This window comes from Ursus arctos, unplaced genomic scaffold (genome assembly GCF_023065955.2).
Source record: "Ursus arctos isolate Adak ecotype North America unplaced genomic scaffold, UrsArc2.0 scaffold_20, whole genome shotgun sequence".
NCBI classification, from domain to species: Eukaryota; Metazoa; Chordata; class Mammalia; order Carnivora; family Ursidae; genus Ursus; species Ursus arctos.
This window is the reverse complement of record NW_026622875.1, coordinates 29536202-29559048: the sequence shown is the minus strand read 5'-3', so window position 1 is coordinate 29559048 and position 22847 is coordinate 29536202. Positions and strand designations below refer to the sequence as shown.

The following is a 22847-nucleotide window of genomic DNA, read 5'->3' as shown; positions in this document are numbered from 1 at the left end:
CCTACCCTTGTGCCCTGAATCCCTACACCACATCCCTGTCTGCAGAATTGGAGTAGACAAGTAATTAGATTAATGGGCCTTTAAGGCCACTTCCAAGTCAGAGGTGATGAGAAGACACTCAGAAGACTATATGATGTTGCAAAAAAGTGAAACATGTAACTATTAGGAAGTAAGTTTGTCAGTTCCTCCCTGGAGCCTCAGCAGGAAATGGGTATGTAACTCAAATAGAGGGACAGGGAGCAAATATGTTCTAAAAGAGGCAGCATTCTCTTTTAACTCAACCATTGGAGCCTACATAGATTGACTTTATAAAGATCCATCTGTGGGGGGGCGCCGGAGTGGCTCAGTCAGTTGGGCACCTGCCTTCGGCTCAGACCATGATCCCAGGGTCCTGAGATCAAACTCAGCTCACCTGCCCCCCTCCTGGCAGGCTCCCTGCTCAGGGGGCGGAATCTGTTGTCCCTCTCCCTCTGCCCCTCCCCCTGCTCGTGCATGTGTGTGCTCGCTCGTTCTCTGTCTCCCTCTTTCCCAAATAAATAAAATCTTTAAAAAAGAAATCCATCTGGGAACACAGAAACATCCTCTACTCCAAACCTGTTCTGTCCCTGTCCAAAGACACACCGCAGATTTACTGCTCAGAAAGGTGAGTTCATATTGAGAACAGAAGGTGTGAAGAGAAAACAATAGGTGAAGACAAGAAGCAAGTGGCTGGGACCATGCAAAGAGGGAGGTAACCCTGTGCTCGCAGCACGTATGCTAGAAGAAAGTAACCAAGTTCTAGGGTAGGTTGGCTTAAGTGTCACCTGGGTTTTCAGAGAATAAGGGAAGAATGTCACACACACACACACACACACACACAGCCAATTCCTCTTTTTTGAGTCCTCTGAGCCCACCACGTGTTAGGTAATGTTTAGTTTATCTGATTTCACTTGCCTCGCTCTCAGAAATACTTCCTAAAAGTAAACACACTTTCTCTCTGCAACACCAGCATCTACCAACCACAGGACTCAAAATTCAGATTCCATAAATATTTGCTAAATAAATATACAATAGAAAAGAAAATTGATTTTTGCTAATTTAAATACCCAGATAATACTTTTAAAATATGTCATTTAATCTTTAAACGTCTGACTCATATGTACCTTTTAGCAGAGATAAAGCAGAATGGTTAAAAATACTACTAGCTTTATATTCAGGAAATCCTGGATTTCACTCTGGCCCTTAGTAGTCTGCATCCTGAGAAAATCTGTTCACCTCCAAACTTTCTTCATCTGGGCAGAGACGATCACAGCTACTTTTCCGTCCGAGGTCACTGAGGGGACGTGACCGCTGGCTGACCCGTGACCCGGCCCCCCAGCCGTGGAGGCTCCTTACCCCCTGTGCTTGGAACCTGTGGACTTCTGCCCACCATCCCCACAGTGGGGGCCATGTCCAAGGACGGAGCTTTGAGAGAGCCATGTGTTGTTGCGACCATCTGGATGTATCCTTGACTGAACCCATTAAGGCCTCCGTATAAACTTGGAAGATTCCAGTGGCCCGTGAGGAGATCTACTCGTTTTCCGGAGCCCGAGACAAAGCTCACGAGTAAGTTTCCTCGCCTGTTCAACCTGCCACCTACCGATCCAGAGGGGCCTGCCTCTCCTCAGTCTCTCTGCCCTCCGTCTGCAGGGACCAGTTTCAGATTTCACCCCAGGGAAAGTCCCCACGTTGCGAACCAGCACTTTCGGGGGTGTCGTGAGGGTGGTGGAAAGCCCTTGGCACAGGGTCTGACCATAGAAAGCTTCCGGAAAATGCTACGCGTTGCCCTTAGAAAGTGATTTCATTTATTTGTCTGAGGTTAGCCTCCTTGCAATGAGCCGTGTTGGAGCTCTGGGAGATAATTGGATGATCATTTTCCAAGGTTTAAAAAGTTGAAAGGAAAAATAGATATAACGAACTATGTAAGAACTTAATACTTTAGCATGTCAAAAATATCAGCAAAATTTAACCAAATAGCAAACTAGGAAAAATATTTGCAATAAATAAAATAAAGATTTAATTTTAAAGAGATCGATACAAAAAATGTTTGAATGCTATTTAAAGAGGTAAACGGTATTAACAAAAAATTCACCAAAAAGAAATTTAGGGGCACCTGGGTGGCTCAGTCAGTTAAGTGACTGTCTGCCTTCGGCTCAGGTCATGATCCCCTGCTCAGCGGGGATCCTGCTTCTCCCTCTCTCTGCTGCTCCCCCTGCTTGTGCTTTCTCTCTCTGTCAAATAAACAAAACATTTTTTTTTAAAAAGGAAAAAAGAAATTAACATAGCTGAAAAAAACCCAGAAATTAAAAATAAAGCTTTTATACTCACCAATAATTGAAGGACTACCTAACAAAACATTGAAATGCTATTTTTTGTATCTCTGAAAGGATACACAAGAAAGTGTTGATGTTCATTGATTCCAGTAAGGGAAAATAGTGGCTAAGGGACAGGAGTACCAAGAAATACATTTTCACACCTATTGAATTTTGACTCATAATGATTAACATATTTTTTAATTAGTTAAGTTTAAAAAACAAATGGAAACAAGAGGGTATGTGTTGAATATACAATACAACATCTGGACAGCACTGGACATTATTTAGGCCACAAGATAAGTCAGACTTTGAATATCTCCGGTCCTGAAGTAACTAAGAGTCTTTCTGGACTTTTCTTCCTCCATGTTCCTTAAATGTCAGTGTTCTAAAGGTTCTGAACCAATTCTTTTTTCATTCCTAGATGATCCCATCCACTGTAGTAGATTTAACTATCATCACTATGCTGACTGGTCTCAAACATATATCTCTAGCCATATGGTCACCCCTAAGTTTTACCCATGTGTAATCTGTTTCTAGTTCATTTGGCCCAAGAGAGTGGTTCCTACAAGTATCAACATGTCTCATCAATCATCTTCCCTGCTCCAGAGATGGCCCCTGGAAGCCCCAAACCTAACTTCCTTTCAAATTTCCTATCTTTCGATTTTTCATTCTGTGCTTGTTGTTTACTATTACTAAAACAGAAGAGTTAATTTAAAAAAAAAAGAAAGAAATATTATTTTTGGTATATCAAATTATTGAGAGAGAGGGAGAGCATGGAAGGAAGGAAGAAAATATTAAGGTGTGGAAATTTTATGCTTTCAACTGGGGTTTTATATATGGCTGGTGGTGATAAAAATTGAAAGAAGTTTCCTAAAAACAGTTTGGCAATGTTATGAAGAGCATTTTAAGAATTCACACCCTTGGGGCACCTGGGTGGCTCAGTAGGTAGAGCATGTGTCTCTTGATTTCGGGGTCATGGGTTCGAGGCCCACATTGGGGGTAGAGATTACTTTTTAAAAAAAAAAAGTCAAATTCATACCCTTTGATTCAGTAGTTGCAGTTCTTGAATCTATCCTGAGGTAATAATAAAAATGACATAAGATTTACATATAATAATGTTCATTTCAGGATAATTCAAAATAAGAAAAAAGAAAAAAATGAGTGTTAAATTATTTCATTATATGAAATGCAGTAATTGTGGCATATGGGTAGCTCAGTCAGTTAAGCAACCAACCATTGATTTCAGCTCAGGTCATGATCTCTAGGTTCCTGAGATCAAGCCCCACGTTGGGCTCTGTGCTCCCTCTCCCTCTGCCCTCCCCTAGCTCACTCTTTCTCCCTTCCTCCCTCTCTCTCTCTCAAAAAGTTAATTTTTTAAAATTAAAAAAAATGCAGTCATTAACATAATTTTAAATATATATATACTATCTTAGGAAAATTCTTAAGCTAATGCTCAGGAAAAAATAGTGGGACTACAAAATATTATGTTTTTTGGAATTTGAGATTTTCATGGAATTTTGTGGTTCTAGTTATATATGTATGTATGCACGTACATATACTCTATTTTATGGATTACAAGATATATATTCTCACATTTTGAAACGTGAGATCCATCTCAAACCAACTGTTTTAGATTCTGTAAACTACTGTGGAATTTTTTTTATTATTATTAAAAGATTTTATTTATTTGACAGAGAGAGAGACAGCCAGTGAAAGAGGGAATACAAGCAGGGGGAGTGGGAGAGGAAGAAGCAGCCTCCCAATGGAGGAGCCTGATGCGGGGCTCGATTCCAGAACGCCGGGATCACGCCCTGAGCTGAAGGCAGACGCTTAACGACTGCACCATCCAGGTGCCCCAATACTGTGGATTTATGATACTACTTTCTCTTATCCGTTTGTTGATGATACTATGGGTAACTTATTTTCTTCTTTATAGCTTATTGTTTTCATAAATCCATAATGAATATATTTTACTGTTCTAATAATATTTAGCAAGTAAATAATAGTAAATAATTGACTGACTGCCTGATCAATCACTCTAGGGAAGAAGTGCTAACACATTAAGTAAAAAAAAAAAAAAAAGTAAAAGAAAGAGGAAAGAGGTATAAAGCAGTGCTAGTACTAAGAATGGTTAGAAGCAATAGTTGTGCTGCCAGAAAGAGAAGGAGGTGGGGGATTATGGGTTGCATTATGTCTCCCCAAAACATGTTGGAGTCCTAACCCCCAGTACCTGTGAATGTGACCTTATTTGCAAATAGGATCTTTGTAGATGATCAGGTTAAAATGAGGTCTATAGGGTGCCCCTAATGAATATGACTTATACAAAGGGGAAATGTAGACATCTAGACACGCACACACACAGGGAGAATGCCTTGGGAGATCAAGGCAAAGATTGGGGTGATGCATCTATAAGCCAAGAGACACCCAAAATTACCAGGAAACCACCAGAAACTAGGGAAGAGGCATGGAAGAGATTCTCCCTCATAGCCCCAGGAGGAACCAATCTTAATTAAGTAACCTTAATCTTGGATTTCCAGCATCCAGAACCGTGAGACAATAATTTCGGTTGTTTAAGCCACATAGTCTGTGGTACTTTGTCACACTGGCCTTAGAAAACTAATATAAGGGGGAGCAAGAAGGGGAAGAGGGAGAGAAGAAAAGACACCAACTCTTGTCAGACTGGTAAACTGAGCTCTGGGGAAAAAAAAGAAAAGAAAGGAAAATGTTTCCAAAAACCTAATTTGTTATGTTAAAATAGTCAATATAACCACAAGTTTCCTAAAAATAGTTAATACATGTTACCTACGTAGTGTTTCATTCCTGAAGAGATAATGGATCAGTGCAGACTGTCTGAATGGCATTGGGTTGCCTTCTTCTGCATTAGAAATAGACTTCAGGGGCGCCTGGCTGGCTCAGTCATTAAGCATCTGCCTTTGACTCAAGTCATGATCCCCAAGTCCAGGGATTGAGCCCCAAGTCAGGCTCCCTGCTCAGCGGGGAGTCTGCTTCTCCCTCTGCTCCTCCACCCATTCACACTCTCACTCTCTCAAATAAAAAAATAAAATCTAAAAAAAAAAAAAAGAAATAGACTTCAATGGCAAGATTCAGGGACAGGTAAGCGTTATCTCAGAGGTGAACTGAGAAAAGAAAAAGAATGCTAAACATTCTCAGAGGGCAAGAGATCTGGGATCAAAGCCTGATTAGCAATAGTGTTCTCCTCCCAGCTCCATGCAGTGATGTCCTGTGAGGCTGTGAGACCCATGGGAAAGGACCCGGGAGTACAGTTCATGCTCCCTTGGGAGGCCTGCTGTTCAAAGTGGGCACACAGCCTAGAGCAAAGGATTTTTATGCTTTCCAGGATTTCTGTATTTATTTTTTGGCCAGAGTCGTTCCCTAAGTCAGTGTTTTTTAAAGGGAGATTGACATACCACGCTCAGCAACATCACTTGGAGAATATACTTGAAATTCCAATTTCTGTCCCTACCCAAGCCTCCAAATTTGGAGATTCAGGACCTCCGGGAGCAGAATCCAAGATTCTGCATTTCTTTTTTCCAGCATCCCCAGGGATTCTTTCAGAATAAGTCTAGGGCCTAGCAGCCTTCTGGTCCCCGTATCCTTCTGTTGTCTAAGTAACAAGTTCTGAATGTTTGATTGGTTGGTTAGTTTTATAGGGAATACATTCCCCCACATTCTACATTTTTCTTTATGCTAAGAAAGGATCTAGAGATATCTGGCATCCTCACAGTATAATTGAAGCTATGGATCAGGATATAGAAATTATGAATTCATGTGGCTGTTTATTATGATATGCGGGTTGTTTTGCTGATGGACAGGCTCAAAATGGGAGGAAGTTTAGAATATATATTGTAATATGAAGGAAAGGCCCAGCCATATGATAATTGGGGAAAGTTTGCCACTTGTGTAGAGAAAAAAAATACGTGAAGATGGCCCCTATATCAAAATAATGGTACAGTCCACAAAGAAGATCTAATTATCATAAACTGTTATACAGCAAATATCATAGCATATAAATCCACAAAGGCAACACTTTCAAAAAATGCAATGAGAAGTGAGCAGAAACACAGGTACAGTAGGAGAATTTAGCTTGCTTTTGAAAAGTAATAACAATGAACAAAGTGCTCTGTCATCAAAAAAAATTTTGAAACTCCCACTTTGGTCAAATGAAACAACATGAAAGAAAGACAAAAACAGAAAGCAATGAATTAAAAAGAAAAGAAAAAAGAGAGGCAGAGCTAATAAATAACCCAAGAATTGAATCTTGAAACAATAACAGTGAAATAGCTCACTGGCTAATATAATTTTTAAACAGCAAGTGACAAATTAAGCAGTGAGGAAAAAAATGTGCACATATACACAAATATAAAAGGACTTTAAAAATATGGTGAGAAAACTGGATGAAATGGATTATTTTAATATAAATTATCCAATTTATGTAAATACCAGTGATATGTTAATATAAATAATTAACACAGACAGCAAAAGAGATGGGAGAAAAAAGGAAACCAATACCACAAACAGAAAATTGTCAAATAACCACCCTTTAAAATCCACTAAATCCAGACAATTTCACAGGAAACTTCAATCACCTTCTGTCAAACTTACAAGGAGCAAAGATTTCCAATGCTATTAAAATAGTTCCAAAGCATAAGAGAAAAGGAGGGCATCCAAACAGTATTTACAAAGCCAGTATAACTTTGACACCAAAACCTGAAAACGCTGACACAAACAGCTACAGACCATTATCTTATGAATATTATTTAAAAATCCAAAATAAAATCATAGAAATGGAAGTCAGTTGTGCGTTAAAAGAAAAATGCACCATGACCAAAAAGGGATTGACTGCAGAAATTTAAAATTAAAATTCAACATATTAAGAGATCAAGGAACAAAAATAGATAATTCTTTCCATGGATGTTAAAAAGGAATTTGTAATATAGCCACACCTATTCAATATTCACTTATGAATTTTTGGAGACTCTTAATAAATCAGGAATAGAAGAATATTTTTAATTCTACTAATTTGGGGTGGGGTGGGGAATGTATGCTCATATCTATGTGCATGTGTGTGTTAAATAAAAAGTCCAGCTTCCTGTCTAATGGTGAAACATTAGTATTCCCTTTAAAGTCAGAAATGAGTTTAAAATGCCCCATAGCACAACTATGATTTAAAATTACATTTTAAGGAGCGCCTGGGTGGCTCGGTCAGTTAAGTGCTCAACTCTTGGTTTTGGCTCAGGTTATGATCTCAGGGTTGTGAGACAGCCCTGTGTCCAGCTCCAAGCTCAGCATGGAGCCTTCTTGAGATTCTCTCTCTCCTTCTCCCTCTGCCCCTCCCCTCACACTTGCACGAGTGCACGCCCTCACTCTCTCTCTCTCTCTCTCTCAAATAAATAAATAAAATCTTTAAAAGCCCTCAGAATACAACCGAGCCTCCTCCTGTTAAGATGTGTGAATTGTCCGTTTCCTGTGCAAACTTTCCTCTGTGTTCTGGATCCCATTCCCTCCTCCTATTCAAGGACTTTCCTCTATACTGTACTACATCATCATACAAACTCAATCCCTAAACACTCACAAACACAGAAGGGGGAAAGCCCCCATCTCCTTCCTCAACTTTTCCATCGATCTCCCATTTCCCTCCCCTTTCCACAGCTAATACTTTCCAGAGCCATTGGTGGTTGTGGCTTGTACATCCTCACCTCTCGTTCCCTTCTCAATGGGTTCTGACTGAACTTCCATCTCCCCCACCCCGTGGGCACTGCTCCTTATCAAAATCAACGTGACCTCATCTTGCCAAATCCAGTGGTCACTGCTTCTGTCCTCATCTTTCTTCTGCAAACACTCAGGGCTTTCGAAATGGCCAACCACCACCTCTGTGAAATTCTCCCTCTGGCCAGCGTCTGTGATTACACCTCCCTAGTCCCTTCCAAGTCCTCATTACACCTCTCCAGGCCCCTCCTCTCCACTCTAAATACTGCTGTATTAGGGGCTCTGTTCATCTTTTCTTAACGACATCACTGAGGTGTAATTACATACCATAAAATTCATCCATTTTAAGTGTACCATTCAATGATTTCTAGTAAATCTACAGAGTTGTGCAACCATCACCACTACCCAGTTTTAGAACATTTCTCTTGCCCCAGTAAGGCCTCTTTTGCTCATTTATAGCTAATTCTGGTTCCCACATCCAGCCTCAGCAGCTACAAATCAACTTGCTCTATATATAGATCCACTTTTCCTTTTCTCTTTTGATGCATTCTCTGTAGGTGATTTCATATACACCTGTGGCTCTATACCCCATTTCTATGCCCAGGATAATCAGATTTATGTCAAGAGACCAATCTCTCTGCTGAACTTCAGATTCATATATTCAACAAGCATTCAACATTTCTATTTGGATTTTTTTTTAAGATTTTATTTACTTATTTATTTATTTGAGAGATAGAGTGAGCAAGAGAGAGAACACAAGAGGAGGAGCAGAGGGAGAGGGAGAAGCAGTCTCCCCTGCCCAGGAGGGAGCCTGACACAGGGCTTGATCCCAGAACCCTGAGATCATGACCTGAGCTGAAGGCAGATGCTTAGCCGACTGAGCCACCCAGGCACCCCTCTACTTGGATTTTTAACAGACATTTCAAACACTTCAAAACAGGATTGTTGCTTATTTACACATGATACAGCGGCTAAAAGTGGTCTGCAGCCAGACATCCAGGGTTTGAATCTTGGCTTATCACTTATTAGTCATGTGACCTTAGGCAAGTAACTTAATCTCTCTGTGCCTTAATTCCCTCATCTGTAGAATGGTATTTAATAATGGTACCTATGTCATTGGACTCTTAAGGGAATTAAACAATTAACATCCACAAAGCATTTTAAACAGAACCCTCAGTATAGTAAATCAGTGGTTCTCAAATTTTCCAGCACATTAGGATCTCTTGGGGCAGCTTTTAAAATTCTGGATGCCCAGACTACTATACCCCATGTCAATTAAATTAGAATTTCTGGAGGTGACACCCAGACATAGGTATTTTTTAATTCCCAAGCGATTTCAGTGTGAGGTTAAGGCTGAGAACCAGGGCAGTAAGAGCTCGCTAAGTTAGTATTAAATGAGTAAGATAAAACGGTTTCTTTTTGGGGGCACCTGAGTGGCTCAGTCAGTTAAGCATATGACTCTTGATTTTAGCTCAGGTCATGATCTCAGGGTTGTGTGAGATCAAGCCCCAAGTCGGGCTCCACACTTGGGATTCTCTCTCTCTCTGTCCCTCCCCCCCACTCCCCCCAACGCCACTCATGCTTTCTCTCTCCCTCTCTCTCAATAAAATAAAATAAGAAATTTAAAAAAAAACAATGTTTCTTTCTCAAGCTTAACTTCCTGCTCTTCCCCATGTCCACATATCTGTATCTGACACTTTTATTGCTTACCCACAGCATCCATCCACATTTTTTTCTTGCTTAAAGAATGCCAATCTTGTTCAGGTACCAGACAGTCAGGTGCTTCATGGGACTAGGCCCCTTCCCAGCTCCAGGGAATAACGCATGGTTGATCTATGTCAATCACAGTGATCCTACCCACTACCAGGGACTGGTTTAGGTGTGGTGTTGTTGATGTGATTGTAGTCAGTAAAACATGAGGTTTTCTTCACTGATAAAGTGAACCATCATGAATGAAATACCCATCCTTTTTCTGCACCTGGCTGTTTCCACCTACATGCTATAATACCATAGCTATATTATGGTATAGCAGCTATGCCTACAATCGTGGCAGCCACCTTGAGACCATGAATAGAGCTAATCTAACAGAGAAGAAAAAAATTAAAATAGCCCAGGCTCTTGATGACATCCTTGAGCCCCTAAATTAGCCAAGCCTGGAATATTCTACCTGTGTATTTCTTGTTACATGAAAATTGAGATGGCTCTTCAGCAATTCATGGCCCAGAGCATCCTGATATGTGACCTCAGGAACAACAGAACCATTCATCCAATTTCTCAAACACAAGGCCTAGGAGTGCTCCTTGATTCCCCCACCCCTCACGTCTCATATCCAAGACTGGTCAGCCCTTCCTTCCAAATATGTATTTTTCCATCCATCTACTTCTTTCCACCTCCCTTATATCTACCCTGAGCTAAGCCATCTATCCCCTGGGCTGGTGTCATCGCCTCTGGGCTCTCCTCTTTGCTCCCCCTTTTGCTCTTCTATAACACATTCTTAACAAGCAGCCACAGCGATTTGTAACACACCTCACTCCCTTGATTACATCCCTCATTTGCCTCCCCGTTGCATTCAGAATGAGTCCAAACTCTTCACCACAACAAACAAGACCCTGTGTGATTCAGCAACTTCTCACCTCTCTGACCTTGTCCCCTCGAGCCCTTCCCCATGTTCACTGCTCTCCAGCCACACTGGCTTTCTTTTCTTCCGTCTGATACAACAACCTCATTCCTGTCTCAGGGCACATCGGTCTCCACCTGCCCTTCACCTTGCCCAGTCCACTCTGCTCCAGAGGTGGTTGTAGCTCACACCTTCATTTCACTCAGGCTTCACCTCAGATGTCACCTCAGGGAAACCCTCCCTGGCCACCCATTTTAAGTCACCCCCCTCCACCCACAGGATTGCTCACTGTCATATCACCTCATTTTACTGTACTTACAGTAATTATTACTATCTGAAATCATCCGGTTCATTCCTTCATTTATTTGCTTATTTGTCTCTCCTGCTAAAATAAGTTTCATTAAAGAAGGAACTCACCCATTCACTGTTTTTGTTTTGTTCACTCCAGCATGCCCAGGATTTAGAACAGTGCCTGACACATGTAGATACTCAATAAACATGTCTTTGATTGAATGTGGAATGTTGGGCACGTAACCAAATCCAAGGCAACTGTAGTTTTCCTCAGGAGGTTTGAACTGGAGTTGGAGAAGTGTCTTTTCTTCTTGGATGAAGCTATGAGCAGTCTTGGTTCTAGTTTCAATTGGGAAGATTTATGGTTTGAGAAATTGAAGCCACATGAAGAAAGGAGAAAAGAAGAATGAATTAGATGAACCATAGTGACATTTTTTTTAATGTTTTATTTATTTATTTGAGAGAGAGCGTGTGCGAGGGGGCAGAGGCAGAGGGAGAGAGAATCTCAAGCGGTCTCCTCACTGAGCACAGAACCCAACACGGGGCTTGATCTCACGACCCTGAGATCATGACCTGAGCCGAAACCAAGAGTCAGACGCTCAACAGACTGAGTCACCCAGGTGTCCCCGCCAGTGACATTTTTGTTCCAAGTCCCCATTGATCTTTACCCTTTCCTTTGTTCAGTTACATGAAACAAAAATTCTCTTACTTGCCTGAGATGAACAAATCTGTCACCTGCCACCAAAAGAATCTTTAGTACGAAGGTGGGTTGCAGGCTTCAGAGAGGGCTCTGAGTGCCTTCCCAAAGGAAGCTCCAACATCAGCCATTGGAGGGGGGGGGTACAAGTCAGGAGTCAGATACCATGACTGAGGCCCCACTCTCCCTCTCATTAACACCAAGCCAATGAGAATGCCCTTCATTATCTGGAAAAGTAGCAGTAACAAATATTCTGAGCATACATGGCACTGTGATGCTCAGATCTGCCTTCAAGAACAAACTTGCCAGAAACTCCGAGGAGCCTCCAGTTGCACTACTTTTGGGATCCACTGTAGCGTTTGAGCTGAGGCCACATTCTTCTCAGGCAGCTCCCAGACAATGACTGAGCACAGTGGGATACTGAACTTTGGCCCAGTTCAGGATTCCTCCATTGCACTGGAGTCTCCATTTTGCAGTCTGAGTGTTTGCAGTAGGAGCCACAGTTTGAGGCTCTTTCTACGTAATCCTTCCATCCATCACTCCTTGTCCCAAGTATTGGACCTGCATCACAGTCTGAAGTCCTTCCCTGCCTACTTTTCTCCCTTTCCCCTCTAATAGGCATTATCCCCAACAAAGAGCTCATGCTTCTAACTCTGTCTTGACTTCTGCTTCCTGGAGGACCTAACCAACACATTAACCAAGTGCAGGGCAAGGCCAGCCGCCCTTATGGTAGCTGGGGGCCAATATACGGAAGAAAGCATGAGACACTGGCAGGATGGAAGGAGGGGAGGCTCCTGGAGGATCCATGCTTTATAGTTGCAGAGCAACAACCTGCTTGTGTTTGGCAGGCGGCTGAGAGCCTCTGTTGAAGGAAGGACAGAGAAAGAAGGTGCAGAAGACCGTCAATAGCAGCAGGGGTAGAAATAAAACAGAGCTCAGCACCATCTCCCTGGGATCTTTCCCTCCTCCTCCGTTGTTGGGACTGTGTATGGATAGCCGTGATTCAGATGTTTTTAACTCTGGGTTCCTGCATTTTGCCTATAACACATTCTTTAACTATCACACGGATTCTCATGCTGCCGGTGCTATGTGCACAGAGCTCTTGCCATTTCTTGGAAAGGAAGAGAAGAATTTTCTTTCATCACAAGAGTGTGTTCTGTCTTTTGGAGACCACAGACATTTCCCTTAGGAAGCTGCCTGGTCCGGCCCTAACCTTTCCAGGTCCAGCACCTTGTGTTCTTGCTTTCACACAGATGCCTCCCTGGCCTCAGTATCTGTCTGCTTACTTTCTGCTTCCAGTTATCCCTAGTCCACTACCCTGTAACCTTTCTGTCCTTCCTTGATGAAATGAAAAGAGTAAGGATTTTGAGGTTAGGTAGACCTGAGTTCCCATTCTTACACTGTACTCTTTAGCTATCTGCCTTTCAAGTCTGTTGTGGGGATTCGATGAGGTAAGAGGTGCCGTGTGACGGGCAGAGTTCACAGCTTACAGTGGGCACTCCATAAATGTTAATGCCCTCTCTTCCTCTCTTTCTTCTCTAAGGGGCACTTCTAAATCCAACATCTAGTGTTCACTCTCTGACCTCGACTTTATAATTACCATTCTTTACCCTTCTGTTTGAGCTCTTGCACAATTTCCCTGGCCCACCCACGCTCTCCCATAACTACACCCATAACTGGAGTTTTACAATCTCCTACCTGTCTCTCAGTCAGGATGTCCCATATTCCTCCCCCTCCAAGATGAGGAAATTGTAGTGACGCCGTACTTAACAATGCAGTACTAACGCCATGGGGGATCCAGTGGTGTGATGGAGCCAGCTTACACTGGCTTGTGAGAACCAAGTGCTGACTTTTCAGGAATTTTGTAAGCTGGTTGCTAAACCCAGCCATAATTAAAAATTAAACTATATAAACTTAAAATTAAATCAATTGTATTAAAAACAAAGTTAATAAATACTCAAAATTCATCACTTCCAAATTATTTTACTACATTGTATTATTATCCATTCTCTTGAGGTTATTTATACTCAGGTAAGTGTACTAACTATGACGGGAATACTATACAACGGTGTGCGTAGCTCTTCCCAGCTGCATATTCAGTAGCAGCTTGAAATCGGCCATGGTGGGAATATTTACACCACGGAAATTGGCAAAAGCTACAAATCGGATTTTTTTTTTCAGATCCTGTTGTTAAATATTTACAACATACCATTCAAAGGATCATTTCGAATACAGTCCAGCAATAATCACCAAATATACAAAAGTAGCTAAAGACATAAGGTAAGTTTTAAAAAGATGTTTTTACCCTCAAGATATCCCAGTCCAACTACTTGCAGTTCCCCAGAATGCATCATGTTCTCTGATTCCTTCCTATCTTTTCCACTGACCTAAATACTAGGTTAATAATTGCTTAGGTCAATGTTCCTCTTCTTAGCAACCATAACATTCTGTGCATGTTTCACTGGCTTCATCACGGTACAGTTGTTTGTCCTCCCCCACAAGACAGTATGCTCCCTGAGGGTGGGGTTGTGTCTTCCCAAACTTGGTGTTCCCAGAGCCTGTTCATAACAGATACTCAACAAATGTTTTGAATCATTAGCCTGCCAGTAGCAACAATTCTCAAACATTTGGTCTCAGGACCCCTTTATACTCTTAAAAATAATCAAAGGTGCTTTTTGTTTTTGCGGTTTGTATCTATTGATATTTACTCTATTCAAAATTAAAATTGAAGACATTTTAAAACACAAGAATACACAAGCACACATTCAACTTGCCATCAGAGCAATGATGTTATCACCTGCTATGTAGACTTTGGGAAATTCCAATGAGTACCCATGAGAGACAGAGAATGAAAAAGAAAATAAAATTTTAGCATTGTTATAAAAATAGGTTTGACTCCATGGACCCTCAGAATAGATCTCAGAAACCTAGAAGGATCTCAGGGACCCCCTGAAGGGTCTCAGAGTCCCAACCCACACTTTGAGTACCACTGCCTTATGGTAAATCTTCACCTGAACAAACTGATGCAGAAAAAAATACTCTGTCCTGGATTGGGTACCATGGATTTGACAGAAGGGATGATGATTTAGGATGGAGCATAGCAACTATGTCCCAGTGGGATCTTTGAGAAGAGGTGGAATTGGCAACCATTTGATGTGAATCATTGTTATGTGGATTAAAAGATGGAATTTTATAAAGCCATAACATGGTATTAAACACATCAATAAAATATATTTTTTGATAGGACTTCTCTAAGCTGAGGTACTTTTTTTCATACGGACAATTTGTATTTTTGAACAACTGATATGGTGGGATGTGTTTTGTTACTCTTTACACTATTTTTCCATAATGCTAGTAGCAGCAGTAACTTTAAAACCCTTCAGCTACAAGGACCCTAGTCTTCTGTTAGGCTTTCTGACAACAAAAAGAAGGGGTGCGTGAATGGAGACTCTTGTGACTTTCCTTTGAATTATAAGACTCTTCTGACTGAAACAATCATGTAGTCTTATAATCTGGTCCAATCCACTAATATCTATACATTACTACAGTAATTTCCTTTAAGAATTCACTGTGTTGACCAAAATTGGGACTATAGAAATATTTTTGTTTCCTATATTATATGATATCCAAAATTATATTATAATTATATTGAATTTTTCTCATGCTAAGAGTAATATTTCTGTATTCGACATTATTTCTAATGACCAGTGTCAAGTAAAGAGTACGAACTCCAGGTTACTCAATTTTATTTGAACAAATGTAGCCTAATAAATTTATTGAGAAGTGAAGAAAGATGAAATAGAGTAAAGTGGTTATATTTAAAATGTTTTAGGAAATCTCCTCTCAGCCTCACTGTGCTATAACAGGAGCCATCTTACTGCCTGCCGCAAAGATTCCCCATCAAGCATTACAAAGGGTCCTCATGTTTTCTTGCATTAATATCCCTTTAAGGATGATTAATGCCACACTTCCAGAGAGAGGGTATATTTATCCTGGGGCATGGATTCCTGTGTATGTGTGTGTGTGTGTGTGTGAGAGAGAGAGAGAGAGAGAGAGAGAGAGAGAGGACTGGAGAGGGTAAAATCATAATGGAGTGTGTGCCCCATGATAAGTAAGTTATTTATTTTTTTCCTTTTCTTTACTCATCCTCCCACCTGCCTCCCCTCTGGTAACCATCAGTTTGTTCTCTATAGTTAAGAATCTGTTTCTTGGTTTGTCTCTCTTTTTTTCCCCTTTGGTCATTTGTTTTATTTCTTAAATTCAACATATGAGTGAGACCACATGGAATTTGTCTTGCTCTGACTGATTTATGTCGCTCAGCATTATACTGTCTACCTCCACCCATGTTGTTGCAAATGGCAAGATTCCATTCTTTTTATGGCTAATAACACTCCATTGTGTATATATACCACATCTTCTTTATCCATTCATCTACTGATGGACACTTGGCTGCTTCCATAATTTGGCTATTATAAATAATGCTGCAATAAATACAGGGGTGCATAGATCCCTTGGAATTAGTGTTTTTGTATTTTTTGCGTAGATACCCAGTAGTGCGATTCCTGGATCGTAGGGTAGTTCTATTTTTAACTTTTTGAGGTGATAAGTAACTTAAAATATAATTTTTATTAAAATAAAACATGAACATTATCACATAAAATGAAGAAGTTATATTAATTTTTCACATCCAATATGGAACTCAAAAATATGTCTCCTTCATCTGACCATTTCCCCAAAAATACATCCACTTAATGGAAATTAGCAGAGAGCCTCAAGTTAGCAGTCAAATACTGGAGAAGAGGACTTAGAAAATCACAAAGCTTTGAACGTCTCAAAATCAAGAGATGAATATTGACATGAATTTATTTATCCAAAGAAAAATCCTTCTGGTAATGGAAGAAACAGAAAACCAGTTTACAGATATTATAAGGAAGTTTTGAAACGTGTTGGGAGTTGTTGTTTTTTTTTTTTTTAGATAAAGGAATTAATCAATAAGAATTCATCCATTCATTCAACAAATATTCACTAAACCCCTACTATGTACCAGATCTTGTTCTATCCAAAGAGGACCCAGCAGTAAACTCCTCTACTCTCACAGAGTTTACATTCTAATGGAGGAGACAGACAATAAACGAACAAATAACTAAATCTGTAGCATAGTGTCAGGTATGAAAAAGGCCATAACAGAAATAAAGCTGGATGGCGTGACTGAGGCTGCTGGGAAGCTGCTACTTTAACTGGGGTGGTCAAGGAAGGCCTGTGTAAAGAAGTAAAGTGAGGGACACCTGGGTGGCTCAGTTGGTTGAGAGTCTGCCTTCGGCTCAGGTCAGGATCCCAGCGCCCTGGGATCGAGTCTGGCATGGGGCTCCTTGCTCAGAAGGGAGCAGGCTTCTCCCTCTGCCTGTTGCTCTCCCTGCTTGTGCACGCTCTCTCTCTCTTTCTCTCTCTCTCTCTCTCTCTGACAAATAAATAAAATCTTTAAAAGACGAAGAAGAAGAAGAAGAAGTAAAGTGAGACCATCAGCTCACCTGAGGGGAGAGTGTCCCGGAGAGAGGGCACTGTAAAATGTAAGGTGTGTAGAGTGGAACCTTTCATGGCTTGCTGGGCGATCTAGGGGGTTGATGTGGCCAGAATGGAGTAAGCAAGGGAAGAGTGAGGAGAGATAAGTTGAAGAGGTAACAGGCTCCAGATCAAGCAGGACCTTGTATGTCATGGAGGGATTTGGGATTATATTCTAAGTGTGGTGGGAAGTCAATGGAGGATTTTTAATGGGCTACTGACAGGATGTGATTCAGGGAATTCTTAAGGACAAACTGAGGACCTTTTAAATGGGTATTGCATTATCCTGGGATTTTCATGATACTACAGGAAGTTGTGAAATCTTTTTAATACAAGATACGTCAAAAGATAGAGAAGGGGGACAGGACAGAAATTGAGACAGGAGAAAGAAGTTTTTCTCTCTTCATCAGCTTAAGAATCGGCCCTATAATAGGAATAGCAAGGTGAACTATGCTATAAACTCAGTGTCCTTTCAGAACTACCTTCTATAACTCTGAGGGTACCTGCTAATCAAATGAGAAATAGCAGACGATTCATATTAGACGTTTTAAAATTCCTATTCTGATTTTAATAAAAAAATATCTGTTCATTGTGAGAAATTTGGAAAGTAGACAAGAGCAGAAAGAAGAAAGTGAAACCACTCACAATCACATCACCCAGGAATAAAACACCATCAAAATGTGCATGTTTCTTCAACGCACAATACACAAAATGAGATAGGATAGTATTTCTATAAAAGTGGTGAGTTCTTTCCTTCCATGTTAAATACAGTAGAACCAATACAATGGTCAGTCTGGATGGCTGTATTAGAGGTAGAACAGTGGTAGGACAATATTTGCCTGGTTATCCCAGTGACCAGAGCCTTGGAATGACTCCCGAGGTCGATGATGACACAACTATGTCTCCTATCAGTGCCTGAACAATTGAGCTTTGTTCCCGGGTGACCGTTTCAGACCCCATCCCTGTTCTTCAGAGCTCCTTCTCAGTTATGAGTCACTGTCACCTCTTCTCTCAGGTGAGTTAGTTCTGAATGTGAGGAAAGCAGCGTTATCACAGGGGCGGAGGAGTAGAAGGGAGGCCAGCTCTATGCAGGTAACTACAGTCTGAGGAATAGCTGAAGGTCAGCTTTGTTCAGCCTAACAGATAAAAATCCTCTGTTCCTTTCAGTTCTTGTTGTCCTTATCCTCCCCAAGCCTTCATTTCCTTGGAGACAGAACCAGAGGAAGTCAGATTATTGCATCTCAAAAGAAGAAAGATGTTGTTCTCTCCCATGTTCCAATTCGTAGAGTCATGTCTGGGAACAAGGGTGAGGGGAGTGAGGCATTCACTCTGGCTCATAATATAAGGGGATGCCAAAAACTTCCTAATAATGGTCAATAATATTTTAACACAGTATTTTGAAAAACAAAAATTGATGCAAAACAGTCTATCATTTAAAAAGATGTCAAAGTTTAAAATAAAGACAGGATCAGCATTACCGATTTTCCTTTTGCCTCAGGCTCGCATCAGGTTTGGCAGGGCATTGTCACCGATCTTATACACCCCCACACCAGCAATGACGTTGACGCTGGATGTTTACCTAAATATTCGAAATTAAATAGACATACCAAGGGCAAATAGACTTACAGATAGACACTAAACACCGAAAATGCTTAGTTGAGGGGAGAAAAACTTTTATTCTAAGCCCATCTTATACTAAATTTTGCCGCAGAGCAGCTAACATTGTAACCAAGTTCTGATACGACAATTTGCCCTGACGCTGACTGTTGATCAATCATTACTATTTAGTGCCCAATCGTCCATAAGTCACTGAGAGTCAAATAATACAACTGTGAGGGTGTAACAAGTCAGGGAGTTTAAACACAGCCTTCCTACCTGGTGAGCAACCAATATATCTATTGATGGATCTTAACTCCAACCCAGACTCTTGCTATCAGCGGCACACTTGGTGATTTTACAGCCCTTGATCTACCAAGGATGATGAATTCTTCTCCTATGAATAATTGTTCATTGTCACGGATTCTGAGTTATACCACCCAAATCTCCCTTCATGAGCTGAAGGATTCATTCCTTCCAGCTCTTGGGACTTTGTTCTCTGACATTACTTAGCTGTCAACTCCTTTCAGAATTGCCATGGCAGAAGAAAGCCACCTTAGCCATGGTCACACTCCCCCCCCTGGGAGCAGCCTGCATCCAATGACTGGCTGAGGCAGGGGTAAAAAACGCCCAGTACCTCACCCCAGTTCAGGGCAACTCCAAAAGGCTGTACCAGCTTCCGCACTCCTAGCATGGTCAGCTGAGGACTTCTCCCTCTGCCCAACCCTGCTTATTTCTCTTCCCCCTTCTGTTGTTGATCCTGAGAACATTCCTAAATAAATTTCCTGCATGCAAATCTCTATCCGGGAGTTGGCTTTCCAATGAACCCAACCTGCCCCATTTACCGGACTTCTTAATGTTGTGTTGTGTTAGTTACACAGAGGTGGAACACTCCCTATATGAAGAAACAAAAGTGATTCAGACAGTAAGTTCTTCTAATCATCGACATGAAAATTATCGGCGCCCTTTATTGGGATATCAATAAAGACAATATTTTCTCAAGTCTCACCTTTTTTTCCTTTATTTAAGATTTTTTTCATTTATTTTTGCGCACACATACGCAAGAGAAAGAGAGAGAGAGTGAGCAGGGGGAGGGGCACGGGGAGAAGGAGACTCAGACTCCCCGCTGGGCAGGGAGCCTGATGCAGGACTCAATCCCAGGACCCCAGGATCATGACCTGAGCCGAAGGCAGACGCTTAACCGGCTGACACACCCAGGCGCCCTGAAGTCTCACCTTTAATACTACCATATCCATGTTTACTCCAGATGACTCTTTTAAGTCTTTGCAAAGGCCTTATGAGTTCAAGGTTCAAGAGACCAAAGAAGATTTTTAAATGAATCTTATCTGAGTTGAGGTTCTTTCAGACTCAACTTCATGGTGTTCAGATCTATAGTTATGGTCTTCTCCTCCCCTTATAATTTAATAATCAAAGTAGAAGTTAGGGTGGTGAGTAGGGTAAAGGATAGAAGTCTAAACCACTTATCCCAACTTGAATCAGTTTAAATTGAGATGTATTCAATTTAATCAGCCTTTTTCTGGTTCTCTCTTTAAGAGTTGTTTGCTGGGACTGCTGCTACTACTGTTCCTACTTGGAGGGCTAAAAGGAGCCCAGAAGAGGTGATGCGGAGAAAGTAGGATCAGAAGAGGGTTCTAGCCAACCTAGCACAACATGGCATAGGTGGGTTAGAGAACCAGAGTCACTACCAGGAAGCACTAAGGCATCAATCCAGAGGTAGATAAGGAAGAAGACAAGAGAACAAGGAGCCAGGCTGATCCTTGAAAACACATTGAACAGAATCACGTATCTGCCACAATTTAAGGTATGTGGGTCAAAACCAAGGGAAAGGTAAACGGGTGCTGGAGCTTCCTTAGTCAGGTTGCCTGGTGCGTACAGCAGGGATCATCAGCGTGGCAATTTCAGATTTTACCTAGACCACCTCTCAACCTTCATCCCCTTTTCCCTGAACTCATCTCCTCAAAATGTCACCCACTGAAAATGAAAGAGGGGACTGGCATGTGAAGAATGTGATAGCAAAGAGAGGGTCCCAAGTCCCCTGAAATGTCTAACCCTACCACACATTCCTTCATTCTTCACACATGTTTTCCCATACCAGAAGAAACAACCACTCCCCCACACACCACATTCTAGGGCAGCCTATGATCCCATGACCACAGAGTCCTCTTGCCACAGGTATGTGCAATGTACCAGAGAGCAGCTTCTGGGACTAACCATTGTTCTCCCTCTGCTGATGGGGTGCAAGCGTCATGACAGTTCAGCCTACAATAGGGCTGACAGGTTGGGGGAAAAATGGAAAGCTAAATTCCTTCCGTCCAGATTATCCTCTTTTGTAGCGTCCCTGATGAGATCAGGCCTGGAGAGGCAAGGGTGTGACTCACCCAGAATGCAGGACGTAGGGCTCATGGCCCAAGGTGGTGACTGACAACACAGAGTTATAGGTAAGTTTGTTGTTGTCATTGTTTTTCAGTTGTGTCAGGTTAGGAAAGGTACTTCTAATCCTAATTTGGGATGCCACAGATGAACCCCAAATATCTTAAGGTGTCACTAAAAATTTTCAAAATAAAATTTCTCTTCAATTTAAAAAGACCTCTCAAAAAAAAAAAAAAAACACAAAACAAACCCAAAACAAAAATAAAAACAACTCTCTAGGCTACATGAGAGTTTTACAATAGGGAGCCAAGTTTGGCCTGGGGAATAGACCCAAAATACACCAGTACCCGCAGTTCCTTCCATATTTCTGTGCCTATATTTCTGGATTCCCAAAAGGTTAGGAATCACTGGCCTAAGGTTTCCAAAGTCGAGGTAGATCCTTTCCCAAGTGACAGCCACAGAGCAAACACTGTATCACACCCCACCTGATCTAAAGAAAAGAGAATGGTAAACTTAAAAAAAAACAAAAACCAAGTCTCCTAACATGCTCTGTGACCTTGAGCAACAGCTTTCTCCTCTCTGGGCCTCAGTGTTCTACCTTAAATCCAGAAGACTGTGATCTCTCACACCCAGCCCCCAAATTATCTGACCTGACACTTGCCAAACCCCGCCCCAAACTACCTGGTAATCTATTTCTGAGTCTGGCTCCTCCCAGTGACTCCTTCCCTTTCAATCCCTTTGTTAAATAGCTTCCCCCCCTAATGGCTTTTGCTCTGAAAACAGCACCTCCAAACTCCTGCCCGGGACCGCACTCCCCAGCATGAGGGCTGCCCTGCTCCCCGTGGCCAGGGCAGCAAGCCTTTGCCTCTGCTTCTTGCTTCTGCTCTCCTGGGTAGAACGAGGTGCGGTAGCTAAGGAACTGAAGTTTGTGACACTGGTGAGTAGACTTTTCTCGTTGTTTTTCCCTTCAAACTGTTACGAGCAGGGTCTGACGCCCAAAGTGTCAGGTTTCACTTTACCCCCTACTGTTGTCTCCCAGAGACCAAACTCAGAAAGTGAATAATCAAGTTTCGCAAGTTCCTTCTAACGAATACTTAACATGTCCTGACAGAAAGTGTTTGCTTTGGTTATTTGTGCCTTTGCCGCTGTTACTTATTTATTCACTTAGTTCACGGCTGAGCTGAGTGCGTGTTGCTTTTGACAGCCACACGGCGCCGTGGGGGAAGCCTCAGCTGGCCACGTTAGCACCGGGAGCGAACCAGGCTGCATTCAGTGTAATGATTACTTGTTCGCAAACTAAAAAACTGTCATCTTCTGCGTTAGGTAGCCCCTTCCCCTTTTCTTTATCAGGAAATTGGAAACTATATTTGTAAACAGTCTTTGAAGCATAAAAGTGAAACTAAATTCGAGATTTCAAGGAAGACTTCCTGATATGTAGATTTGGTTGGTCATTAAAATAATGTTTTTCTCCACCCCGTGTACTGTGACAAGTTATGGGAAAAGAGGGATGGCCGATGTGTGAGGTTAAGGAAAGAAAATAGACTGTTGACGTTGTCTTAAAAATAGGTAGGAAGGGGGTTTGCAAAGTGAAGGGGATTTTTCACTTTACCTAGAAGTCCTGGAATTAATCCCTCTG

The 22847-nt window shown here is 41.6% G+C and overlaps 1 protein-coding gene across 2 annotated transcripts in view; it reads left to right on the top strand.

Annotated features, from left to right (window-relative positions):
• Window positions 1-21924: 21924 nt before the first annotated feature.
• Window positions 21925-22847, top strand: part of ACP3 (acid phosphatase 3) — a 46350-nt gene continuing 45427 nt past the window's right edge. Inside the window, exon 1 of one of the 2 annotated variants that reach the window (XM_026497021.4) lies at window positions 21925-22148. In XM_026497021.4, coding sequence (XP_026352806.2) covers window positions 22032-22148 — 117 coding nt within the window. In that variant the 5' untranslated portion in view covers window positions 21925-22031. The remainder of the gene's footprint in view (window positions 22149-22847) is intronic. The other variant, XM_057315906.1, reaches the window with a different exon arrangement.